The sequence below is a fragment of the Colias croceus genome, chromosome 10 (genome assembly GCF_905220415.1).
Source record: "Colias croceus chromosome 10, ilColCroc2.1".
Taxonomy (NCBI): domain Eukaryota; kingdom Metazoa; phylum Arthropoda; class Insecta; order Lepidoptera; family Pieridae; genus Colias; species Colias croceus.
The window spans coordinates 470177-493796 of record NC_059546.1 but is presented as its reverse complement, the minus strand read 5'-3'; the positions used below and the strand labels follow the sequence as shown (position 1 = coordinate 493796).

Here is a 23620-nt window from a genome sequence, read left to right as displayed (position 1 = left end):
TTATTGGTAGTATAAATGATTTTTATATCTGACTAGCGGTCCGCCCCGGCTTCGCCCGTGGTACATTTTTTACGTTTTTTCTCCATAAGAACCATCCTCGTACTTCAAGAAATGTAATAAAAAAGAATTAACGAAATCGGTTCAGTTGTTCTCGAGTTATGCGCTTACCAACACATTTTGCGATTCATTTTTATATTAGAGATTGTTGTCAGGTAAAAATGTATCTTGGTTACTGGTATATGTCAAATTCGTAATCTTACCGTAAAATACTAGATTTTATTGCAATCGTAACAATAAAATTTTGCACACATAACATAATTTCACGGGTAGCTCCGATTATAAAGATGTCATTTTATCAATAAAAAAAATCATAAATATGAAAACAGCGAATTTACTGTGGGGAGTTTCTGGGAATGCAGTGCACACACACAAATATGATGTCTAATTTTATGTATCGTACTTTCTTTCTTCTTCTATTTTGTGTTTTCTTCTTGTGTGTGTGCCTTTTTCTAGAAATACTTCCTTTACTTTTTATACTTTTTCTAGAAAATAATAATCCTTCAGGCTATCTAGTACAATAAATTATATTATTCAAAATAATTCAGCGTCAAAATGTAAGGACACACATAGATATAAATTATAATACGAAACGTCAATATTCTTTTATTATTGTTTTGATGGATTAGCATGCCGCAGCCAAAACAAACAAAAATATAAATTATACTAAAACTGCTTATGAAGAGGCTGACCTTCTCAACACTGACATTCGTTGGGCAGTACAAACATTGACCAATGCAATCTAAATATATCCAGAAATGGCCAGTTAAAGCTGGTCTCTCATTGGTGCTAATTGTTGATATTGAGATAAAACAATCCGCAAATGGTACTGTGGGAACTGCTGGATTAACTTTGATTAACGCTTATCAGAGAAGATGAAAAGTTTTAGAGTTTAATTGATACAGTAATTGGTAACGAGACGCAGCACGCATTCTGTTTTATGCTTTGCGTGCAAGTATATTGTTTAATAGAGAACTAGCCGCGCGCAGCTTCGCCCGCTTTGTCTTAAACCTAATAAATTATATACTAAAACCTTCCTCTTGAATCACTCTATTTATTAAAAAACAGCATGAATATTCGTTGGGTGGTTTTTAAAGATTTAAGCAGAAATAGGGACATAGGGACAGAGAAAGCGACTTTTTTATACTATGTAGTGATGTGGTTATCAAACTGTAGAATAGAATGAACTCATCTTATGTTGATATGAAATGAATTAATAATCGTTGTAATGTGGATTATGAATATTAAAGTGTGTAAATAAATTATAGCTACGAAATTCATTGAAATCAACAATGCATCTTGGTAACAAGCTACGTTTTTCATAAACAGTTTTCGATTCATTAATTTTCTTACTCGTAATATTAAAATTATTCGTAAATAATTTCAGAGTAATTGTTTCCTAATTTCCTACAATCATCGTACATTCTAGAACGACAAAGTCAAACAAAGAAAAACGTCAGTTAAAAAAAGATTTGTTGTGTCTGCAAAGAAAGCAATTGATTGACCGCTTGTGTACATTTCAATTGTCAGATCGAACGTTCTAGATGGTTCCAGATTCTGTTTATCTTTCTGGCAGTATTCAATGGCAGTGAGATGAATTTTAGGTCACTATTTAGTTGATGTATCGATTAATTGTTATTGTTTATTATTGTTACGATATTTTGAGAAAGTTAATGCGCTTTACTATTGAAAAAGCTGGTTACAAAGTTACACACACAATTACGTACAACTAATCCACTTGTATTACTAATATTATACTGATTTCGAAATAATAAACTTACTTTATTAGGTTCCAGCGTAAATTTTCTGGAAAACTTAACCAATTTCTTCGAAAACTTGAGTACTTTCTTCATTGTCATTTTTGAAAGTGGGTAGATTCTGATTGCTTCCAATACCTATTAGTTAATGAACCATCTAACCAACCTTCCATATTTCTGTATTATATGACGGTAAATATTTAGTATACTGTCATAAAATTTCTTCACTTCGTTTCACTTACGTAGCAACTTTTCAGTAAGCCGTGATTTCACTGATGTTTTTTCCAAAAAAAAAGAGCACAAAACATTTAGGTATTACAAATGTTGGACAACACTATATTTTAATTATATAAGAATTTATATCAAATGAACTTAAGCGAGCGAAATTAATTTGGAAGCCAGTGAATTTCTGGGACGCATCTATTTTGATTTCGCTATGGCGCGGAGGTCGCGACTGTCAAGTTCAATAACCCGTATTCGCGGGAAAATACGTTCGAAGTTCGAACAGATCCCAGCTGCTAATGACGTTGCATGTTTGCTTTTTTTTTACTGAAAGTGAAACTATGACGAAGGCTGACGAAGGTTTTTGGTTTATACTATATACAGTTTAAAAATCTATCGCTGTGTCAAAGATAGGTAATATAAAAGTTTATAATATTTGTAGCTGTGTCGCTACAGCTGTACAGGTACACATGTTACAATTTGGGATAATCGATTACGAAACAGAAAATTATATCTGAAGGAAATATTTTATTACCTAGTTGTAATTAGTACCTAGCAATTTTGAAGGTCGATTTTTTTCCACCACTAATCTTCACAATCTTGCTACTTTTAAAAGTAAACTTTATATTTCATCATAGGCTTTATGAAAATAAGATGAATAGGTATATACAAAATAAATTATTTCTTGTCTTTCAAGAGCGAAATGAATCGAATTGTATATTATAGTCTTTAATATTATAAATTAAATGCCATTTAAAACGCTTTTAATCGTGATAATAGCTGCTATCTTTTGACATCGATTGTTATTTATTTTGCGGTAGATACTATCTGTCGTTTATTATAATGCAATATTTAACATCATACATTTATTTATATGCGTTTATTTCAGTCCCGGATCCGTAAATAATACTTTTTACATAGATTTTGCATAACAAGAACAAAAATCGAATGATTGCATTTGAATTTGACAGTTTTTCTTTATTAATTTCGTCATTAAGAGCGGTTTATTTGTAGGAGCGGTTTATATGGCAGACAAATAAAAATTATATAACTTTGGCACTAATAACAGATGGGTAAATATGAACATCACCATATTATACTTAGGTATTTATACTAAATTATAAGCAAAAAAGCTAAAGATTGCCAACATCCTGGAGTCATAAATATTAAAGTAGGATATCCTTCCATCCTATTAATTACTAGACAGACTAGCTATTTCTAGTGATAATTAATGGAAATTAGACTTTCATAACTGTAATAGAATATATTATTTGTATTTTTTAATTATTTTTACAAAGCTTATGATATTTCTAAAAGTGAAATGCAATTTTTTATGCGGGCAACATCGCGAAGCTAGGCTTTATCAGACAAATGCAGAATTTCATAAAGTCTGCAGGCTGTGTGAGCCATCTCTGTGACCTGAATAAGAAATGGTTTTCATATTTTATTGAATATTCATATCAAATTCGTACTTCGAAGAGAATTTGCAATTATTAAAAGTACGATGAATTTATCGACGACATTATCGAATACATTTTATTCTAAAATATTTTCGTTTTTCATAAATTGATAATGGAAATTTCACAGATAAGTATAAAATAGTTTCAATGTAACTATATGACAACACTGGCACATTAAAAATTATTATCAATGAAAAAAAAAATCAAAACGGCGCGCGTTTGACGAATGAAAAAAAAAAAACGAATTTAGAATTTAAATTGAAACTTAATTTTCAGCAATAGTTCCTGTTTTTTAATAATTATTAATTAATGAGTGATTAAATGTTATTTTTAGGGTAAAAAATTTGTAAGTAGTTGAAGCTCATATTTTCACGTTTATGTAGTATGTATTATTGTTGTCAAAATATGCAAAATTACTAATTGGCTAATGATTGGCTACCCAAATTTTTTTATTTGTCCTTTGCCTGAAGGTTGCCTGGCAGAGATGGCTTTGAGCCATAAGGCCGTCATTTGTGCATTTTGATTGGTTTTGTTGTACTTGTATTTTATAAGACTTTTGTACAATAAAGAGTAAATAAAAATAAATAAATTATGATTATTATTGGACAGGAATAAGGAACGAAGTTCTGGAGGTCAAAGTCCATTTTCAAAAGTACTATCAGCATAATGAAATTATTAATTATAAGTAAGAAGTGTAACTACATAAGTTTTTTTAGCGCCTAATTTAAAATAGTAGTGATCCCAATTAGCAACAATATACAAGTATTAGTAGTTGAATCATGCCATCTTGCTTCGACGTTCTGAGCCTTGTGCGTAACTGAGCCGTTTTTAATTGATTGTTGTTTAAAGTGACCTAAAACTTTTTATTTATAATCACACTTATAATATACTAGCTGTGCACCGCGGTTTTACACGCAGTGCTCCACCCCTGTTGGTCTTAGCGTGATGATATACTTAATTATAGCCTATAGGCCTTCCTCGATAAAATAATTTTTCAAATCGGACCAATAGTTCCTGAGATTAGCGCGTTCAAACAAACAAACTCTTCAGCTTTATTAGTATAGATTGGAAATTACCCACAGAATAGTTCGTAAACTTTGGCCCATATCCGTGTTTGGCAAACTGACTGGTTTATTTCCGTTCAAATATTTGTTATTTGTTGGCAGAGAGCAAGGAGAGACTGCAGCGGGCGCCCTTTGAGACCGCCCTGCACCATGCCGGTGAGTTGTTTATCTGTTTGTTTATGTATTTACTATTTATAAAGGCAAAAATCTTATGGAAAAGTATTTATTAAGGAAAATTTTATACAATTTTCTTTTGGGAAAATATAATTAGGATTGTAAACTAAACTGTACAAAACGGTTTAACCTCTGTACCAAAAAAAAAAAACACTAGTCTACTAATTTTAGATTATGAAAAGGTAAGTAGTTAATTTATTTCTAGACCTATTTTCAGTAAGGGTTTTTATTATGCTTACTGTATTGGAGCGAGCATAGATACATTTAAATACTACTGCAACTGTCCATCCCCTATTTCATTCTTAAACGAATTAAATGAAAATAAATACTTCTCACAAGTTTCCATCAAACTCTCTCTCTCACATTTCAAACGAGGAAAGTTTAAACGCTTTACTTATAACTACGTTAAAGAATAGTCATCGTTCATAACTTCATAGTATACCAAATCCAAAAGTTTCATTTTATTACCGCGCCGCGTGATCTACAAAAACATCGTATTTACAAGGTGACAGTAATAATTGACAGTTTGCTTGTAATCTTCCACGTGCCATCACAAGGTGGAAGAAAAATTGGATCGACATGCACGTGCAGTATGCTATCCTAGTAATTAAGAAATACTGTTAAGTTATCACACAAACCGTTACATAAAAACTATTAGATATATGCGACACCTTTAATGTTTATGTAAGTATTTTTTATAGTATGTTTTAAAAGTGTTAAGGTTTTATTTCACACTAGCTTTCCGCCTGCGGCTTCGCCTTCGTTTTCAAAGAAAAACCCGCATAGTTCCCGTTCCCGTGGGATTTCCTGGATAAAACCTAGCCTATATTACTATTAATTAATGTAGCTTTCGAATGGTGAAAATTTTTTTAAAATCGGTCCAGTAGTTTATTACAATTTACAAACAAACAAACAAACAAACAAAGTTTTCGTCTTTATAATATTAGTGTAGACAAAAAGTTGGTCGTGGCCGTTGGTCAAAATGCGAATATTCTCACCCGCGTTCCATTGCACGTGCTTTGCGATGAAATAGGTACATTCGTTAATCACCATTGCGATATGAAAACAAAGAAAACTCATAAACAAACGAAGAATAAATTAAAACCATAATTTTAGAAAATATCATCATTATCATCGGTCTAAAAGGTCCATAAAATACTGAAGGGAAGGGAACCCAACCGACCGAAAGGTCGGAACGTGACATCACACTTATTTCAATATTTCAGCTTTGTATAAGCATCTTTTTCATTAAAATAAACTAGAAAATATACTCTGTAAGTAGATTATTTTTATTTAAAACGAAAGCTCAACACAGCAGAAGTCAGAACACGTTCCATTGAAGTAATTCAGCTTCTATGAAGTACCTATCAGTTACACCAAAAAGATCAAGTTCAATGAATCAGCTAGTTCCTCCCAAAATTCCTTCAGACTAATGCAAACACTTGACAGGTCTCCCTCTCCCTCTAATGACCGTTATCACACAGAGAGCACGTGACTAGTACCATTGCCCCGAAGCGCATGAAAACAAACTACAGATGAAACTTAAACTCAAACATTTATTTATTCAATTAAGCACTTTTGAAACGTCATTACATATTTTTAACATTTACATTATGATTATAATGAAACCCATTTCTATAGTTTATTTTGTTCAGGGATTAGTGGTAATGAAAATGTATTGATAGCCTTTATAGTGTATCGTAGATAGATTTAGGATAAAATAATGATAGCTCATGAGATTATATTATAATTGAAATGATTAATTTTCAGAATCAATTCTATCGAACCTATGTTTTGCCGTATTTTTGTTTCCATATTATTTCTATAACGTTTTTAATATTATGGCATTCATACACCAATTTATTAACGTTTTTTTGCATAATTCACCATTTGAATATAATTATTTGAGTCGTTACCACTTTTATGAAATGAAATGAAATGAATTTATTCGCAAGAAAAGTGGTAACTTTCATTCTGTAAATTATAATATATTACAAATTACTTCCTAAAATCCTAACCTCAAATCGCACGTAGCTTAAGTTATTCAGCCCTATACAATTCTTTCCAAATTGGCTGAAATCGCCTGAAAAGCCACGTTTAGATAAACCCCGCCCGTCGGGTCTATTTTAGCGAAGATTAGTAATTTGTCAAACGTTGGGCTTGGCCGACCTTCCGCCAAGGTAAAGCGAATTATGTCGTTTAACATATTGCCCTAATAGTTTTACAAACTGTTAGTGCATTTTGGGGGTTTCGATTAACTAGTTTACTTTTAGCATCTAGATTGATAGTATTTTTAAATAGGTTAGGTAGATATTGTATTTATAAATTGTCTACTTATTAGTTATTATTTTGATCATATCTTTAGATGTAAGTAAATAAAATGTCCTATTATATGGAATATTTTATTATACCTAATTATTATTCGTATCACCACGTGTTTCAAAAATTATCACAAACCTGCCTTAAATAACGTAAAAATCTTAAAACCGTCGCCCAACGCATTTTACACCGTCAAATACCTGAATATTTCAGCCTTTTCTCTCATGCAAATTGAAACCTTGCCCTCAAATAAATGAGAAATGGCTTGTTATTTAGCAAACGGAAATAAACGTTGGCCCCAAGGACAGAATGATAAAACGACAGACGGGAATGTTCAGCTTTATGTATGCAATTAAATGCTCACTGTTAGCGGCTATTGTTTAGAAAATTTCCATTTCATTACTTCACTGATAGACGTTTAAAAGGGTGTTAATTTTTATTTAGATTGTTTGTATGTATTTTGCTCAAGGTCGATGAGCTTTTGTTTTGTAATAGTGTAGTTAAATAATCTTTCCTTATCTATACTAATATTATAAAGAGGAGAGGTTTGTAATTATGTATGTATGGTTTTGACGCATATAAACTACTGGACCGATTTCAAAAATTCTTTCACCATTAGAAAGCTGCATCTTCACTGAGCAACATAGGCTAGGTTTTATCCCGGAAATCCCACGGGTACGGATGCGGGTTTTTCTTTGAAAACGCGGGCGAAGCCGTAGGCGGAAAGCTAGTTTAATATACGTTGTTGTAGCCGTTCATTTAGTTTCTCAATATTCAAACTCAAACATTTATTTATTCAATTAGACTTCTTTTAGAAGCACTTTCGAATCGTCATTACAAATTTTTAACATTTACCATTACAATTCTTTATTTCTGGAAATTGTAATATTTATTGGTTGCTACGTAGATCCTTTCTGAACATATTAAGTTAGTAAGATTTTAATCACAGATAATTTAATATTATGTTGCAATAAAAAAAAAAATAGTCAAGGCTTTTGAAATAGAAAAAATGAAATTTTATTCCAATACTATGTTTTCTGTGCTTACTCATTCATATTATGACATGAAAAACTAAATTCGAAATTTGAATACCAAGTTCGCGGTACAAATCAAAAAGCGGTCACGAGACAGAACTAAAAATAGACACTGGCAAATAGTTTAGTCTTGTTGCCATGATAAACGAAAAAAAAAAAATAATACTTACTAAAAATAAATTTCCCGCTAAAACAACTGTCAAGGCGATCAAAGGACGTCTGAAAATTGCACTTGAGATTTATTGTTTCTTTTGAACTATCAAACAGTTGGTAGACATTTTGAATAATCTGTTCATAATTTTTTCGTGACTGTTTTAACTTTTATGTAATGTTATTTGATGTAATGCTGGTAAGACATTGAAACCGTCTTCATATTTTTTTTCAACTATCCTACTTAATAAATTTGAGCTTTTTCACAATATGAAACAATTTCAAGAGGTATCAGTTTTTTGCTATATATCTCTGTACAAAATAGTACTCATTATATCGTCATGTACTTAGAATTAGGGAAATTTACATTTCTTTTAATATAATACTGACTTTTTCACAATAACGACACAAAATTGTTGGCATTTTCTTTACTACTTTTCCGCCCCGGCTTCGCTTGCGTGCATTCCACGTAATATCGTGGCAGCCGGTCCCCAAACAAATTACCATCGAATTTTACATCTATTATTTTTGACATACCTTTATTCAAAGTTGTCAATCTCTATTCTAAAATCTATCAAAATTAGCCCATTTGTTTTGATATAACGAGACAAATAATTAAAGAAATTACAATTAATTGATATGAAATGTGCATTACCTAGTTCAGAAATACAATTATATTATTATGTTTATCTAAACGCCCTTGTTAGGGCACGCCCTTCGTTAGTTAAAAGCTATGGCATTGAGCTCTATGATTGTCTGCACTATTTACTGAAAAACTTATTCGCTTTTCTATACCACTGGGTTACACGAACATTGGTATTCTATTGGAGAGGTACTGATAAACATACCAACTTAGATTTTTTATGTCTTTTTTTATAAATAAAAACCTGGTTAGTGTTGACATATTGTATTTCATACAAAAATAATGTTGCTTTCGATTTTCTAAGTACCTACATCAGAATTGTAGTTTCAGAGATGTCTTCTTTCGAATGGACACACAAACATCAGATATATAATAACTTTAAAACACACTACCTACAAAAAATTATCACGTAATATTGAATCGAACCTAGAACTAGCAAGAATTGAAATCATTTAACAACTGTACTGTAGGTCATGTATAATGCCTAGATGAAGAAGTTACATAAAATACTTAGTAGTAACATTACAAAGTTGAACGTAATTCATAGACTTCCTCTATAACTCTATTAATATAAGCTAATGAAAACAATTTAATTGGTGCAATACTGTTTGTGTATGAACTAGACATAAGTCTAACATAGTATACATTTTGTTTTAGTTTATATAAGTGATTATATTATATTGGAAAGGATTTTAGGGATGGAAAAATATGTAAAAAAGAGCGATATTACGAATATAGATAATACAGATACGAAAACAGAGAAAAATCCAAAAATTTTATCTACAGGTATTTATTACAACATTTAAACATTAACGTTTTTGTGATAACAATATTTTCTATAATAGGCGCTACCATTGTAGAATATAATACTTACTCTAACGCGACCTACCAGGGGGTTCTATGTTGTTTTTAAGCACTATTAATTCCAGAGTGGGGACGTGATGGCGCTAGACGACCTATATTTTGCTGTCATTTATCCACTCTGAAAAAGACGTAATATAAACTCCCCAAGTAATAAACTAAGGACTGTATGAAGGCACGTGCGTTTAAACCTAAATTACTTATGAAACTACAACTATTAGCACGATTTTATTTACAAACCACTTTACTGGAATACCCAAAAGTACCATAAAGTTGCGTAGTTTATGAAAATGTCTTTTACGATTCCAAAAATATAGCCTAGATGGACATTTGGCCAAGGTCACGTATAATATTATACTCCAAGGTATTTACTTGAGTTTTAACATACGGTTTTAATTATGTATTCACATAATATAGGTATATCAATTTTGGTTAAACATGATGATTACGGTATAACATGTTATTATGAATTTATGATATTTTTGTCTTTATATTATTGCATGTAAAAATTAAAAAATATTAAAAAATAGACAATTTTTAGTCTTGATGTTTAATTCGACATAGCCTCTTTGGCAGCTTCATTTAATAGATGTAAATTTCGTTTAACATCCACTTATTGTTTTATTTCTAAACTTTACCGAAACGATTAAGAATATCGTGCAAAATGCTGCCAATCCATGAAGCTAAGTGCAAACCTTATCAGGGTAATTCCCTAGGGACATTGTGAAACTCGAATATAGTTTAAAATCAATATATCGCGTCATACTGGTGCATATGCATGGGTTTTCCTGTATTTAAATGGCGGAAAATCCCAGTTCCCACTCGCTTCCATGCCAGACAAAATAAATAAAAGTGACGGCTTTAAAAACATTGAAAGTTAAATATGTTTTCTTGATAAGTATCTTGCCTTTTCGTCTCCTTTTATTGAGATAAACTTGATTCAATAGTCTTATTAATGAACAAATAGGTAATCTTCCATATTTAATACTAGATTTCCGCCCGCGTCTTCGCCCGCGTTTGCAAAGGAAAACCCGCATAGTTCCCGTTCCTGTGGGATTTCCGGGATAAAAACTATAGATAGAGTGATTCAAGAGGAAGGTTTTTAGTAAATAATTTATTAGGTTTTAGACAAAGCGGGCGCAGCCGCGGGCGGTAAGCTAGTAATAAATAAAAGCTCAAAAGCCGCTCCAAAGTTTCTATCGAAGTTGGATAACATAGAATACAATTTACGACGTAATAATAACATACAAGATGAAAGTACTTACATACCTAGACAGGATATAAAACATGAAAGTGATACCATAAAATGATAAATGGCTTCACATTGATATGACAAGGCTTATACGGCTAGATTACCTGTGACAATACCGCCCACAAGTTGTAACACAAAAGAACATTGTTTGATTATAACGTTGTTTGTGCGGTTCAAAATAACTGCGGAAAAATCACGGAAAAATCAGATAAACACTGCGTCATGTTATGTATTTCACGCTTGAAATATTTCAATTGTTTACGGAGAAGTACAAGGGATCGATAGATTTTTGGAACTTTTTGCGTATGGTGTAATATCATGTGTTTGTTAATTAAATAAAAAACGGCATATTTCAACATTCACTATAGTCGTCTATGACTTTGCTGCCCGCTTGGGAATAGAAATTACATCGAAGTTATGTAATACAAAATGTCTGAATTTTGTCGCGGAAAGTTTATTGTGTACTAGTTTCTTATTAGATAAAAGCTATTTCTTTATACTTACACATATTTACTTGTCTAAAGTCCTACAAAATACCATTTATAAAACTGTAGGTATACCTATTTACATTTTCTGGGAGTGATAATTCTGTCGGCAGGTGATTAGCGCGTAAGTGTCTCAAAATATAAGATCTTTGACCGATTTATTTGCTGAAATCCGCAAATACGTATTGAAATAGAGTACCTACCTACCTACTCGTTATTTGTTTTCGTTTTTTTTTAAAGTATTCCAATAACAATAATTAAAGCGAATGTTAAAAGAAATAAAATTAAGAATAGATTCTAGAACCAGTTTAGAACTATAATTAATTATATTGTTTCATTTGTTTCATGTTATTTTTTCAAACATAATTCGAAACGAACACATAATGTGTGTACATAATATGCAATACATACATACATACACTCGAAAGTGTACACGGACCTACATGGGAACAGATAGCTCTGTACTAACTCAAAACAATGTACCAGGTTGTCATAAAATAGCAAGAGCAGGATCAATGTCTAGGAGCGAGCTCCTGAAATAAGTAATTTTTTTTTGTTACCGACCATTGAGTTAATATGTACATGTTACCGACCTCTGTTTTGTGGAAACATAAGGAGGTTCACATGACAGAAGTCAGAAGTAAAAATGAAACCATAGATAACTAGATAATAATTTCTTCATCTTCATAGGCCGGTGGCACAGCCGGTGGTGATAGGTGGTTATTGATGGCAATCAGGAAAACCAGCAGCTTGGTTAAGCTCTAACACAAAAAAAATGTTTTATAGCCAGTTTCAAAGGTAATTTCTCATAACATCTTCTATGTTGTTTTGCTTATGGCAGTCGAAATGACGATAATGTATGAAATTTGAAAATCTATATATACGTCAAAAAGTGTAAAATGGCTGAAGTTTGAATAAAAAACTCCTCACATTCTTTCACAAGCGAATCCCAGAGATGTGTCAGTTTTACGATAAATCAAAACATCGGGTACCAGGCGAACATGCACTGAAGGGAGGTGAAACCGCCCTGCACAAGGCTTGTGTGCATTCGTGTTTATGCTTGTGAGAATGTACTTCGATGTACTTATAACTTTTGCGTGCAGCTTTTCATGGTCATAATATTGTTAAAATCTTCATGAAAATAAGGGCTATTTGATATTAGTTATTTCTACGATATCATCGTTGTGTTAATTGTATTAAGAAAACGGTGTGTGGTAGAAAATATTTTTTTCATAATTTATCAAATCTTTTAATCACATTTTAGAATTTAGATGTTTTTTGTATCATAAAGTAAGTTCATTTATCTACTGTACTTATGCAGCTATGTGCGTACCTAATCTAATTTAACATAGGACAGAAATAAATTCGGAAATTTTGCAATTTAAGGATGGACATGACAAATTATTTTGCTGTACATAAAAGGGGTGGAGATAGTCACAAAACCCCGCCCCTTGTTTACAAAACATCCCTGTAACCCAAAACAATGTACCAGGCTGTTATGACTAGGTGGAGTACTTATGCTCAAGTACGAAAAATATTGTTTACAAACTGATGCGAAATTCATAACAATGTATCAGGTTTACAGATTTCTAAAGAGCATTTCATATTTCATCCTCCCTCATCGTTAGTCCCTCAAAATGCAAAAATCCATATTTAATATTATAAATGCGAAAGTAACTCTGTCTGTCTGTTACTCAATCACGCCTAAACTACTGAACCAATTTTCATTAAATTTTGTATGGAGATATTTTGATACCCGAGAAAGGACATAGGCTACTTTTATCCCGAGAAAGGACATAGGCTACTTTTATAGAAAATGGTTGGTAAAAATTTTTCTTTGACTGCGCGGGAGAAGCCGCGGGCGGAAACCTAGTACAAAATATATCGTAATATAACATAACAAATGACACTGTAAAAGCAATTGTAGTAGTAAGTAGACTCTCGAAGCGCTGATATCAAAATCGTTCTCAGTCTACGTTTACGACTGGAAAACCTGGTTATAATTATTATATGTATAAATATTACCTCTTATGTACGTGATTTTGTTCATGTTTGCGGGACAAATCCAATAAATGAACACGACAGTACTTTGCAAAAACAACAAAGTCGCTTCAATGTTAGTCTGTTTGTTAATCTGCGTTAAAATGAATTTTTTTGTAATAAAAAATTTCAAAAGTTATTTTAAATTTTTCATCTAAATATATAAAAAATGTACAAGACGAGCAAATCGAAACGCAAATTAATAATATTATTGACGCAATGCAACACTCAGGCGCAAACATTTCCGATTTTAATGTATTTATTTATAGCGAACTGATTGAGAGCACTTGTGCTAATAATCTACAATCGATCTGAGTGCTCATTACCTTCACGCTGAATAAAACAATAAAATAAAACGCGGAGATCAATTCGGTTCATGATGTATCTATTATTTGTGACCGTGGTTGAATTGTCTACGCCTGCTGTTAAATGAAGAAGTAAGCGAAAGGACAATCTTCTTCAATTATAAAAATAATTTTAATGATTAGAGCCTTCTCTGTTATCATTTCGGGATGAAACATAAGAGATCTGTTTAGGGAAATTTTTCGTGTCATGAAATCAAGCTTATTATTAGTAGAGTTCATTTTAAAATATATTTCAGCTCCATTTTTTTTTATTCGATTGGGTATATTTATATCAGCCATATTCATTATTAATTAATTTGTTCGTGCTTCTTGAATTTTTTTTTATGTTTAAGAAAATATAACTTTAATACATGCGACACGAAGCAAACGTGTCGCACTAATTCGATGAACTTTACACGCTTTTCACAAAAGTAATTGAAGGTTGGCTTTAATTAGTTTCCGTGCGAATGCGCAGGATCACTCGCCCGGATAATTTCTATGTAAATTGTATCACCATGCTATTATAAGTTTTAACCAACTTCGCAAATGGGATAAATAACACGAGGTTATGACTGTCCTGATTTTGTGTTCAACTTTAAGTAAAATAAAGGGGATCGTATTATTATGGGAAATGATCGGTTTTCTTTATTGGGAAGTTGATTTGCCTTTCGTATTTGACTGACGCTTTTTATTTACGGGGGTTGAAGCGTTAACTATTATTTGTTGGTGATGAATAATTGAATATATTTTAAAATTCAAAACTACTTAATTCCTTTATTATATAATATATTTTTGAGTGTAATGTTGTGAATATTCACTTCCAGAGATTTTAACCAATTCAAGAGGAATTTTTAATCACTTTATGAATAGACAGGATGCTTGTGTGATTCATTCTGTTTAACGGAACATTATTACAAAATTGCTATAATAAAAGAGTTATTAATAATATATTAAAAACTCATTTAATTATAATCAGAATCAAGGGCACACCCTCACCCCGGAATTAATTGTATCGGGTTTCCACCAATCTTGTTAGCTTGGCCCTGAAACGTCACTAGATTCTATTTCATATGGTTGGATTTCAGTGGATTTAACAATGTATGTACAATGCTTTTATAGTTTTAAGGGGCTTTGCTATCAGGGGTTTATTTCATGATAATACTTGTGTTGTTTTTTTTTCAATTCCTAGTGGCCTTCACCTCAAAGTGTATTATTTTTATAGCATATGCCCCTAATTATTGCTAAATTAAAAACATCTAAAATTGAAAAACTGTTTTATAGCAATTGCGGCTCTGTTTGCAAAACATATCTACTTTAAATAAAGTGAAATTTGAAACGCAGTCATTTAATCACATTAGCATTTAAAACGCAAGTTAGGACAATCAAACGTACACAATCATTTCGAATGTGTTTTTCATCTATTTATATCCGAATGTGCCTTGTGTCAGCTGTCTTCGTATTTACAAACATTTTGATTGGACGCAAGTTGGGAGAGTAAGCGATTCTAATACAATGTCACAGGATTAGGGTTCAAATCTATCTAGATTATGTCTAGTCATCACTGTATGTTAAAACCTACCTTGCCTACTTTTGTGTTACTACTTTTGTGTTGTTAGTTGGAATAAGAAATAGATTTATTGTCCGAGAAATGTCTATCACGCGATTATTTAAAATTCAGAGCCAAAGACCACAGACGGTTCGCTAATATTTTTTTTTTTAGTTCACGTGTCTTAACCATTAAATTAATTCATAGTTTGATAAAGCAATAAAGTAAACTTCTACCCCGCTACATGCTCTGCCTTGCGTCAGTCAATTTGACTGTCTGCCAGCAGTTTAGCTCGCATATCGTCATACGACCTACCACGTTTTCATGACGTACATAAACTATTCAATTCAGTTCAGGGTAAAGGTGGCGAGGTGATCTTGACAGCTTTCGTATTTACGCGTCTAATAATATTATGTAATGTCCTTTAGCCTTTCATCTCACGAATTTAGACGTTCGCCAGACTATTCCTGCGATCGAAAGACGTTGATATTTTTTTATAGATTGGTGTTACGTGATTAATTTCAGATTTAACGTCAATTTTATTTCCTTTTCTTTCTTTGATTTACTTAAATAAATTATTATCAAAGATAAATTTAAAGTTAGCTCATTAGATTGGCAAAAGTTTTATCATTGCATTACGATAAAGTAAATTTTAGGAAACACTGGCTAAATTATACCGTCATGATTGGTAGGTTTAAAATAATTTTCAGTATTATTTTATGAGCAATATTTTGACAAGTACACCAAGAGGAATTTAACCAAAACCTTCGACTATCGTCTTGAAATGATAACATCTGATTTAGTTTATGAGCTATAAGTCATTAATGGCCCGTTTACGACTATTTTACGATTATAGGATTTTGAGACAGTCAGAATTTACCGTACATTTGGTGAACACATTTTGAAGACTCAATTTATGATTCCAACTGCTTTCCTGTTTTGGTATGATAAATTGACGTCACTTCTCTAATGGATAAAATGAGTCATGGATGTTTAACTTACTAGGGTATTTATAGAAGACCAAGATGATAATGTTGATCTGTCTGTCCTTGCTGTTCTTTGTTCTATTAGTAGAAAGTGGTTCAAGACTTTCACTTTACATTCTTTAATTAAATGTATGCAGCTAAAAACGAGAGTCATATTAATAATTCTTAGAGTGAGTGACAATATTCATAAAACCATACACACTTATAGATATTATGTATAAGGAATTTCTTGTTAGCTCTTCTCTGTAGAAACTGCTTATCGATGGTAAATTTTTGACGATTCAAAAGCGCTTGATAGAAGTACAGTTGACGAAATCAATTCTTGAGTTTGAGTTTATCTTTCCTCCATTTACATAAACATAAAACTTCTCCAGGTTACGGCTGTTTCCAATGGCTCCTGCTGATGTCATGCGGCGCTGTGTACGCGGTGTGCGCGCTCAGCACGACCACGCTCAGCTTCGTGCTGCCGGCGGCGGAGTGCGACTTCAGCCTGTCCTCTAGTGACAAGGGCCGGCTGACCGCCACACCGCTTATTGGTGAGTGATCAACGCGTAATGTGGTACAGCGCTTCCCTATTGTTCATAAAAAATATAGTACCTAATAGGCACCAGAAATGTTGTAGTCAATCAAATTAGGCGCATGATAGAAGTTAATTTCAGATATAAATTTTTATTACTGATACAGAGAATTCTATTTCATTTGTAACATTGAAAAATAGTCGATACTTAACGTTTGAAAAATTACAATACTTAGAATTGATATCATTTTGTACAAAACTGAATTAATAAAAAAGACAAAAATATAAGTAAATATGGAGTGAAAAGTCGCCCTATACAGTTATATAACCACTTTAGTTCATAAAGTTATTTCTTTTTCCAGGGATGTGCGTAGGCTCCTACTTTTGGGGTAACCTGGCGGACGCCCGGGGCAGAAAGAAGGCTATTATTGGAGCCCTTCTACTGGATGCTTTAGCGGCATTTTTATCCAGTCTTGTACAGACTTTCCCTGCGTTTCTCGCTTGCAGGTATGTCTAAATAACAAAATACGCAAACATTACGGAAAGTACCAATAAAGTACGTATTATGCGCTTTTATTTTGTTAATTTATTTTGTTCAATCGTGGATGTAAGATAGAGATCTCCTAAAAGGGGGAAGAAGATTACTAGTGCACTCTGGTAATTTGTTTTCAGGGAACTAACTGTTTGTTGATTCTAAGTCCATAAAACCTTCTCCCTTCTTAGCTTCTTGATGAACTTCCAGAACCTTTAAATACGAGTGTAATATCCCCTTAAGCTTCTCACTGCCCACCCAATTCCAATGAGCGCAGCGTACCCATTGTGTGTAGACGTGTGCTGGTCGCAGGTTCTTCTCCGGGTTCGGCATCATCGGTGCCACGGGGCTGGTGTTCCCGTACTTCGGGGACTTCCTGTCCCTGCGGCATCGGGATGTGATGCTGTGCAGGTTGGAGGTGTTCTGGACATTTGGGACTATTCTGTTGCCAGGTAATGGAAGTGAATGTTTGTTTTGTGGATGTGTTTTCTTTAGCTCATTAATATTTATGAACATTGTGATGCGTATTGCGGAAAAATTAAAATCGTTTCTGTTTTAGAAACATGATAGGTTTGTGTAAATTGTTATTTTTTAGTCTATACATTCCCAAAATAACCTAGGTCAACTTTTATAGTTTTTTTGCCATTGAATGCCTAACTAATTATTTATCTAATATTTTAGAAAATTCCTACTTAGTATCTAATTTTAGAATTTTTAACTTTTAATTTTTTTTAAATACATATTTTTGTCTCCTACATTTGCCAGCATTTACAATTTAATAGCCCACTTACAATTTAATACTTTCCTAGTTTATTTATTTATTTAAATACTTTATTGTACTGCCAACAAAAATTACAAAAAGAAAACTTAGAGGTATACTAAAAGAAGACACAGCACAGATGGCGGCCTTATCACTTATAAGTGAAGTGAAGAAGATAATATAATAGAAAAAGGAGGTGGGTAAAAAGTATATGCAAAAATTATGTAATATAATACTTATTGACATCCAAATGTTTCCAGGAATCGCGTGGCTCATAATCCAAGACCCTCGTTTCAACATCACCGCCGAAGGAGCAGCATTCCAATACACATCGTGGCGAGTATTCGTGGCAGCGTGTGGGGTTCCCAGCCTGCTGGTGGTGCTGCTGCTGCTGCCGTTCCCCGAGAGCCCGCGCTACCTGCTTCACGCAGACAAAACGGAGCAGGCCCTACAAGTGCTGCAGCGCATCTTTGTTGTTAACACCAAGCTCACGGAGAGGGAGTTTCCGGTCAGTTCTCATTAATAACTCAGCCCCCGGAATCACAGACAATAGAAAATCTATTGTGTCGTGGACCGATCGGGGCGTTTGGGGCTCAATGGGTTGAAAAGAAGATAATGAATTAGAGTTCCTCAATCATTAAATTTGAAAATTTTGCTGTAGTAGGTATTTTCTGGTGTTTGGTTTTACGCGAGTGTTACTCATTTAGAAATTGAAGATTTTAACGGATTAAAGGCGATTTATTCATTATTAGACTGACACAGTCTCACCGTGACCACGCTTGCTGTAAAGTGTGCGAAACTTGGAGATAATAATTTATAATATAATGAATAAATCGCGTTTAAAATCTGTTAAAATCTTTAATTTCTGATCTATCGTTTGAGTCAGTACACATAACTCAATTAATTTAAAATAGTTCAATGTTAGAGATGGCTAATTAACATAGCTTGCTAATCACGCCATTAAACAAGTTTAATTGGAATTGACTTCAAGATTGGCATGTTTGACCCTCAGAATACAGAACACTATATTCTGAGGTTTGACCATGAATTAAGTTGATAAAAAATGTCAATGTAAAATTCTGGTGTGTTTAAAGTGTTAGAAAGTATGTTTAAGACATGTTTTTGATTTTTTTAAAGATCGTATCGTACTCGTTAAGTGTGAAGTTTTTTTTTCGTTTCGAAAATCACAAATAACATAACTATAAAAAAATAAATAAATGTTAATTATATTAATTAACATTTATATTAATTAACATTATAATTGTTAATTAGTATTTAGTCTTAATTTTAATGATGATGATGTTTGATACGTGAGTTTTGTTTTTGTTAATTTATTAAACAACATTGTCGAATTAGGTTAAAATAATGATAGTAAGTTCTATGAGGAAGTCCAAGGATGGTTCTTATGTAGAGAAAACGTAAATATGTACCACGGGCGAAGCCGGGGCCGACTGCTAGTAAATCCTACTAATGTTATAAATGCGAAAGTTTGTATGGATGTATGGATGTTTGTTACTCTTTCACGTAAAAACTACTGAACCGATTACAATGAAATTTAGCACACATATAGAGGGTAACTTGGATTAACACATAGGATAGTTTTTATCCCAGAAATCCCACGGGAACGGGAACTATGCAGGTTTTCCTTTGCAAACGCGAGCGAAGCCGCGGGCGGAAATCTAGTAAATTAATAAAATATCTAGGTGGAATCAATGATAAGCGCTTGTGAGGACGCAGAAGAAGAAGAAGTAGTAGCAGACACAAATGGTAATGAGACCAAAACCCCGCTCACTTGGAGCCAGCGCTGGCAGGCGTTCTGGAGAAGAAAGAAGATGTTAGTCACACCGCCGTATATCGGGCTCTTGGTGTTGTGCTGCTTTGTGGATTTTGGACTTATGTTTAGGTGAGATATGGTTTTTGATGGGTGGGATTCTGTGGTGGGATTGCTTTTATGATTATGTAAAGTCTGAAGTTTCTATGTTTTGAGTATAGATTTTCTGAGTTGTGAGAAAATATATTTTTTATAGTAACTAGTCTTTTTATAATATTTAGATGATTTATTGCATTATAATTTTGACCTTGTAAATAAAGTATCAAGAATTTTAGATTTACATTAAATATTTTTTGCAACAATTCAAAATTCGGTAAAAAACAGCTATCGCTTTTTGTAGGAATAAATAGGAATTTTGTAAGAACAAGTACTTTATATCTATAAATTTATACTACACACTTTTTTCTATTTTTTGTACATCATTGTTAAAATTGAGATGGAACTTATATATTATGTGTGAAGGTGGGCGTTGGCACCCGAGCCACAGCATTTATGCTTTTACGGGTCATTTGTGCTATTCCATCTATACCTATTTTAAACTATAAAAAGACGTGTGGCACGGGACACTGTAAAGCTATTGCATGCTATGCCTTCAAGCTCCACCTCCGCCCGTCGGAGTGAGGAGCGTGAGGTTTTTCGTTACGGAATTTCTCGATTCGGTCCCCGCGCTCAAGGCCCACGATAGAAGCTATGCAATAGCTTAATATAAATTTTTAACTGACTGACAAACACGATATCTTTTTGGTACAATTATAATTAATTATAATCCACCTATTCCAGTTATTACACACTAATGATGTGGTTCCCGGACCTCTTCGAGCGGTTCAGCCAGTTCTCGTCTCTGTACCCGGATATATCCGCCGGGGTTTGTGAAGTGTCCGCTAATGTCACCAGATCTGAACTATTGGTTAGTTGTTGTTATTTATATAAATAATCCTAATTTAATTATGAAATAAAATAATCAGATTTTCGTAGAAATACGTTATCAATTATGTTTTTGTCTCTTTTAATGACGTCTTTTAAAATGCGTAATTTGAGTATAATTTTATCATTACCACATCATTACCTTAACTTATATGCACAGATGTACTAAAATTGTAAATTTGAGGAGTGAAATTTTTTTTACTATACAAATTTTAAACAATAATAGCCCAAGTTTTTGAAGTGGGAGTCGAGCATGCTTCGGCACGAATTGGGCCACGCTCGCACCGGGGAAGGTACCACACCCTCACAGAATATCGGCGCCATAGTGACAGTTTACTGTCGCGTTCCGTACGGTGAGTGAGGGGTCCGGAGGCCCACATCCCTTCCCATCCCCTACCCATCCTCTCCTCCCCTATCCTTAATCCCTTCCATCCCCGCCCTTTCTCCCTAATTCCTTCCAAATCCCTTAATCCTTACAATATTTTTTACAACATGCAAGCGGCTTTATTAGGTTGTTTACCCCAGGAGGGTACCGGCACATGCTCTGCAGGAGAATCCCTCCCACAGCGCTTACGCTGTGGCAGCCCGTCGTACTCTGGGGCGGGCATAAATCCGCGCTCTCTAACATCTAGGGGTAAGAACAAAAGACGTAAAACATCTTGCTCTATGCTATCCGTGGACTTCTGCAATATCAGGGGGCTCCACAGCAACTTAAATGCAGTTCATCAGCATCTTGAAACAGCTAAGCCTGCCTTGTTTTTTCTTACCGAAACCCAAATTTCTCCTCCGTTGGACACGGCTTATCTTACATACCCAGGGTTTAAACTCGAGCATTCATTCGTTCCACGCGCTGGAGTTTGCGTATTTATCAGGAGCGATATTTGCTGCCGACGTCTCTGCACATTTGAAGCTAAAGATCTGTCCATTCTGTGGCTGCATGTCGAGTTCAGAGATTATTCTCGTATTTACGCCTGCCTGTACAGATCCCACAGCGGAAATAATTACACTGATCAACTTTTTGAGCACATCCAGAAGATGTCTGATAGTTTATTGCAGCAATTTCCTTCCAGTGAACTAATCGTGCTGGGTGATTTTAATGCGCACCACGCTGACTGGCTTGGATCTCGAGTTACAGATTACGCAGGAAGAACAGTTTTTGATTTTGCATTGTCCAATGGTCTCACGCAGTTGGTCTCCTCACCCACACGGATCCCTGACATAGATGACCATAACCCCTCTTTACTGGACTTGCTGTTGACCACACACCCTGAAAACTATCGGGTATCGGTTGATGCACCTATTGGTTCTTCTGACCACTGCTTGATCCGCAGTGTAGTGCCATTCGGTCACACTCAACGGCAAGAACAGGCAGCATGCCGCCGAGTTTGGCATTTCAAATCAGCTGACTGGGATGAGTTGCGAACATTCTATGCATCCTATCCATGGGGTCGAATTTGCTTTTCTTCCGATGATCCCGATACCTGTGCCGATTCCGTCGCCGATGTTATTCTGCAGGGTATGGAGCTCTTCATCCCATCATCTGTAGTTCCTGTTGGCGGCAGAACTAAGCCCTGGTTTAATCGTTCCTGCATTAAGGCGTCACACTGCAAACAGGAGCGATTTCAGGCTTGGTATCAGGCACAGGCGTTGTCCGATCCTGGTATCAAATCTTTAAAAAAAAAGTATAACTCGGCCTCCCGGGCTTACAAGAAAGAAATTGCCATGGCTAAGGCTAATTACATTAGGAGGGTTGGGCAGAGACTTGCCAGACTTCCGTCTGGAACACGTGCGTTTTGGTCACTATCTAAGGCTATACAAAACAACTTTAGTCGGTCATCTTTTCCACCCATGCGCAAAGGGGATAATGCTCTGGCTCACTCTGCAAAGGACAAGGCTGATCTTTTGTGCTCTATTTTCGCAGCGAATTCGAATCTTGACGACAGAGGGACCGTACCACCTTCCATCCCCAGTTGTAATACTACGATGTCTGAAATACGATTCACACAACGAGCTGTTAGGAAAGCACTCCTGTCCTTAGACACAGCTAAAGCGAGTGGGCTAGACGGTATTTCCCCTATTGTACTGAAAGCATGCGCTCCGGAGCTTACACCGATCCTGACGCGCTTATTTCGGCTCTCTTATTCTAAACGTATAGTCCCGAAGTCTTGGAAAACAGCTTTGGTGCACCCGATTCCGAAAAAAGGTGATCGCACAGACCCGGCAAACTATAGGCCAATCGCGATAACCTCCCTTCTCTCCAAGATAATGGAAAGTATTATCAACTGCCAGCTCCTGGATTATTTAGAACGAAATCAGTTATTAAACGATCGCCAATATGGTTTCCGTCGCGGTCGTTCTACTGGTGACCTTTTAGTCTATTTAACCCACAAATGGGCGGAAGCAGTGGAGAGTAAGGGAGAGGCGTTAGCCGTTAGTTTGGACGTCGCGAAAGCATTTGATCGGGTTTGGCACAAGGCACTTATTTCCAAACTTCCATCATATGGACTACCTGGGGGGTTGTGCGAATGGGTCGCTAGCTTTCTCGCCGACAGGAGCATCAAAGTCGCTATCGACGGTTCATGCTCCGCACTCCTGCCGATAAATGCTGGCGTCCCTCAAGGCTGCGTGCTATCTCCTACCCTTTTCCTCCTCCATATCAATG

The 23620-nt window shown here is 34.4% G+C and overlaps 1 protein-coding gene across 1 annotated transcript in view; it reads left to right on the top strand.

Moving 5' to 3' along the window:
- LOC123695232 (synaptic vesicle glycoprotein 2B-like) overlaps positions 1-23620 on the top strand; it is a 40586-nt gene that overhangs the window by 8925 nt on the left and 8041 nt on the right. The window contains exons 2-8 of the mRNA XM_045641016.1: positions 4663-4716; positions 16769-16930; positions 17274-17418; positions 17756-17895; positions 18464-18711; positions 19907-20106; positions 20815-20941. Coding sequence (XP_045496972.1) covers positions 4663-4716; positions 16769-16930; positions 17274-17418; positions 17756-17895; positions 18464-18711; positions 19907-20106; positions 20815-20941 — 1076 coding nt within the window. The remainder of the gene's footprint in view (positions 1-4662; positions 4717-16768; positions 16931-17273; positions 17419-17755; positions 17896-18463; positions 18712-19906; positions 20107-20814; positions 20942-23620) is intronic.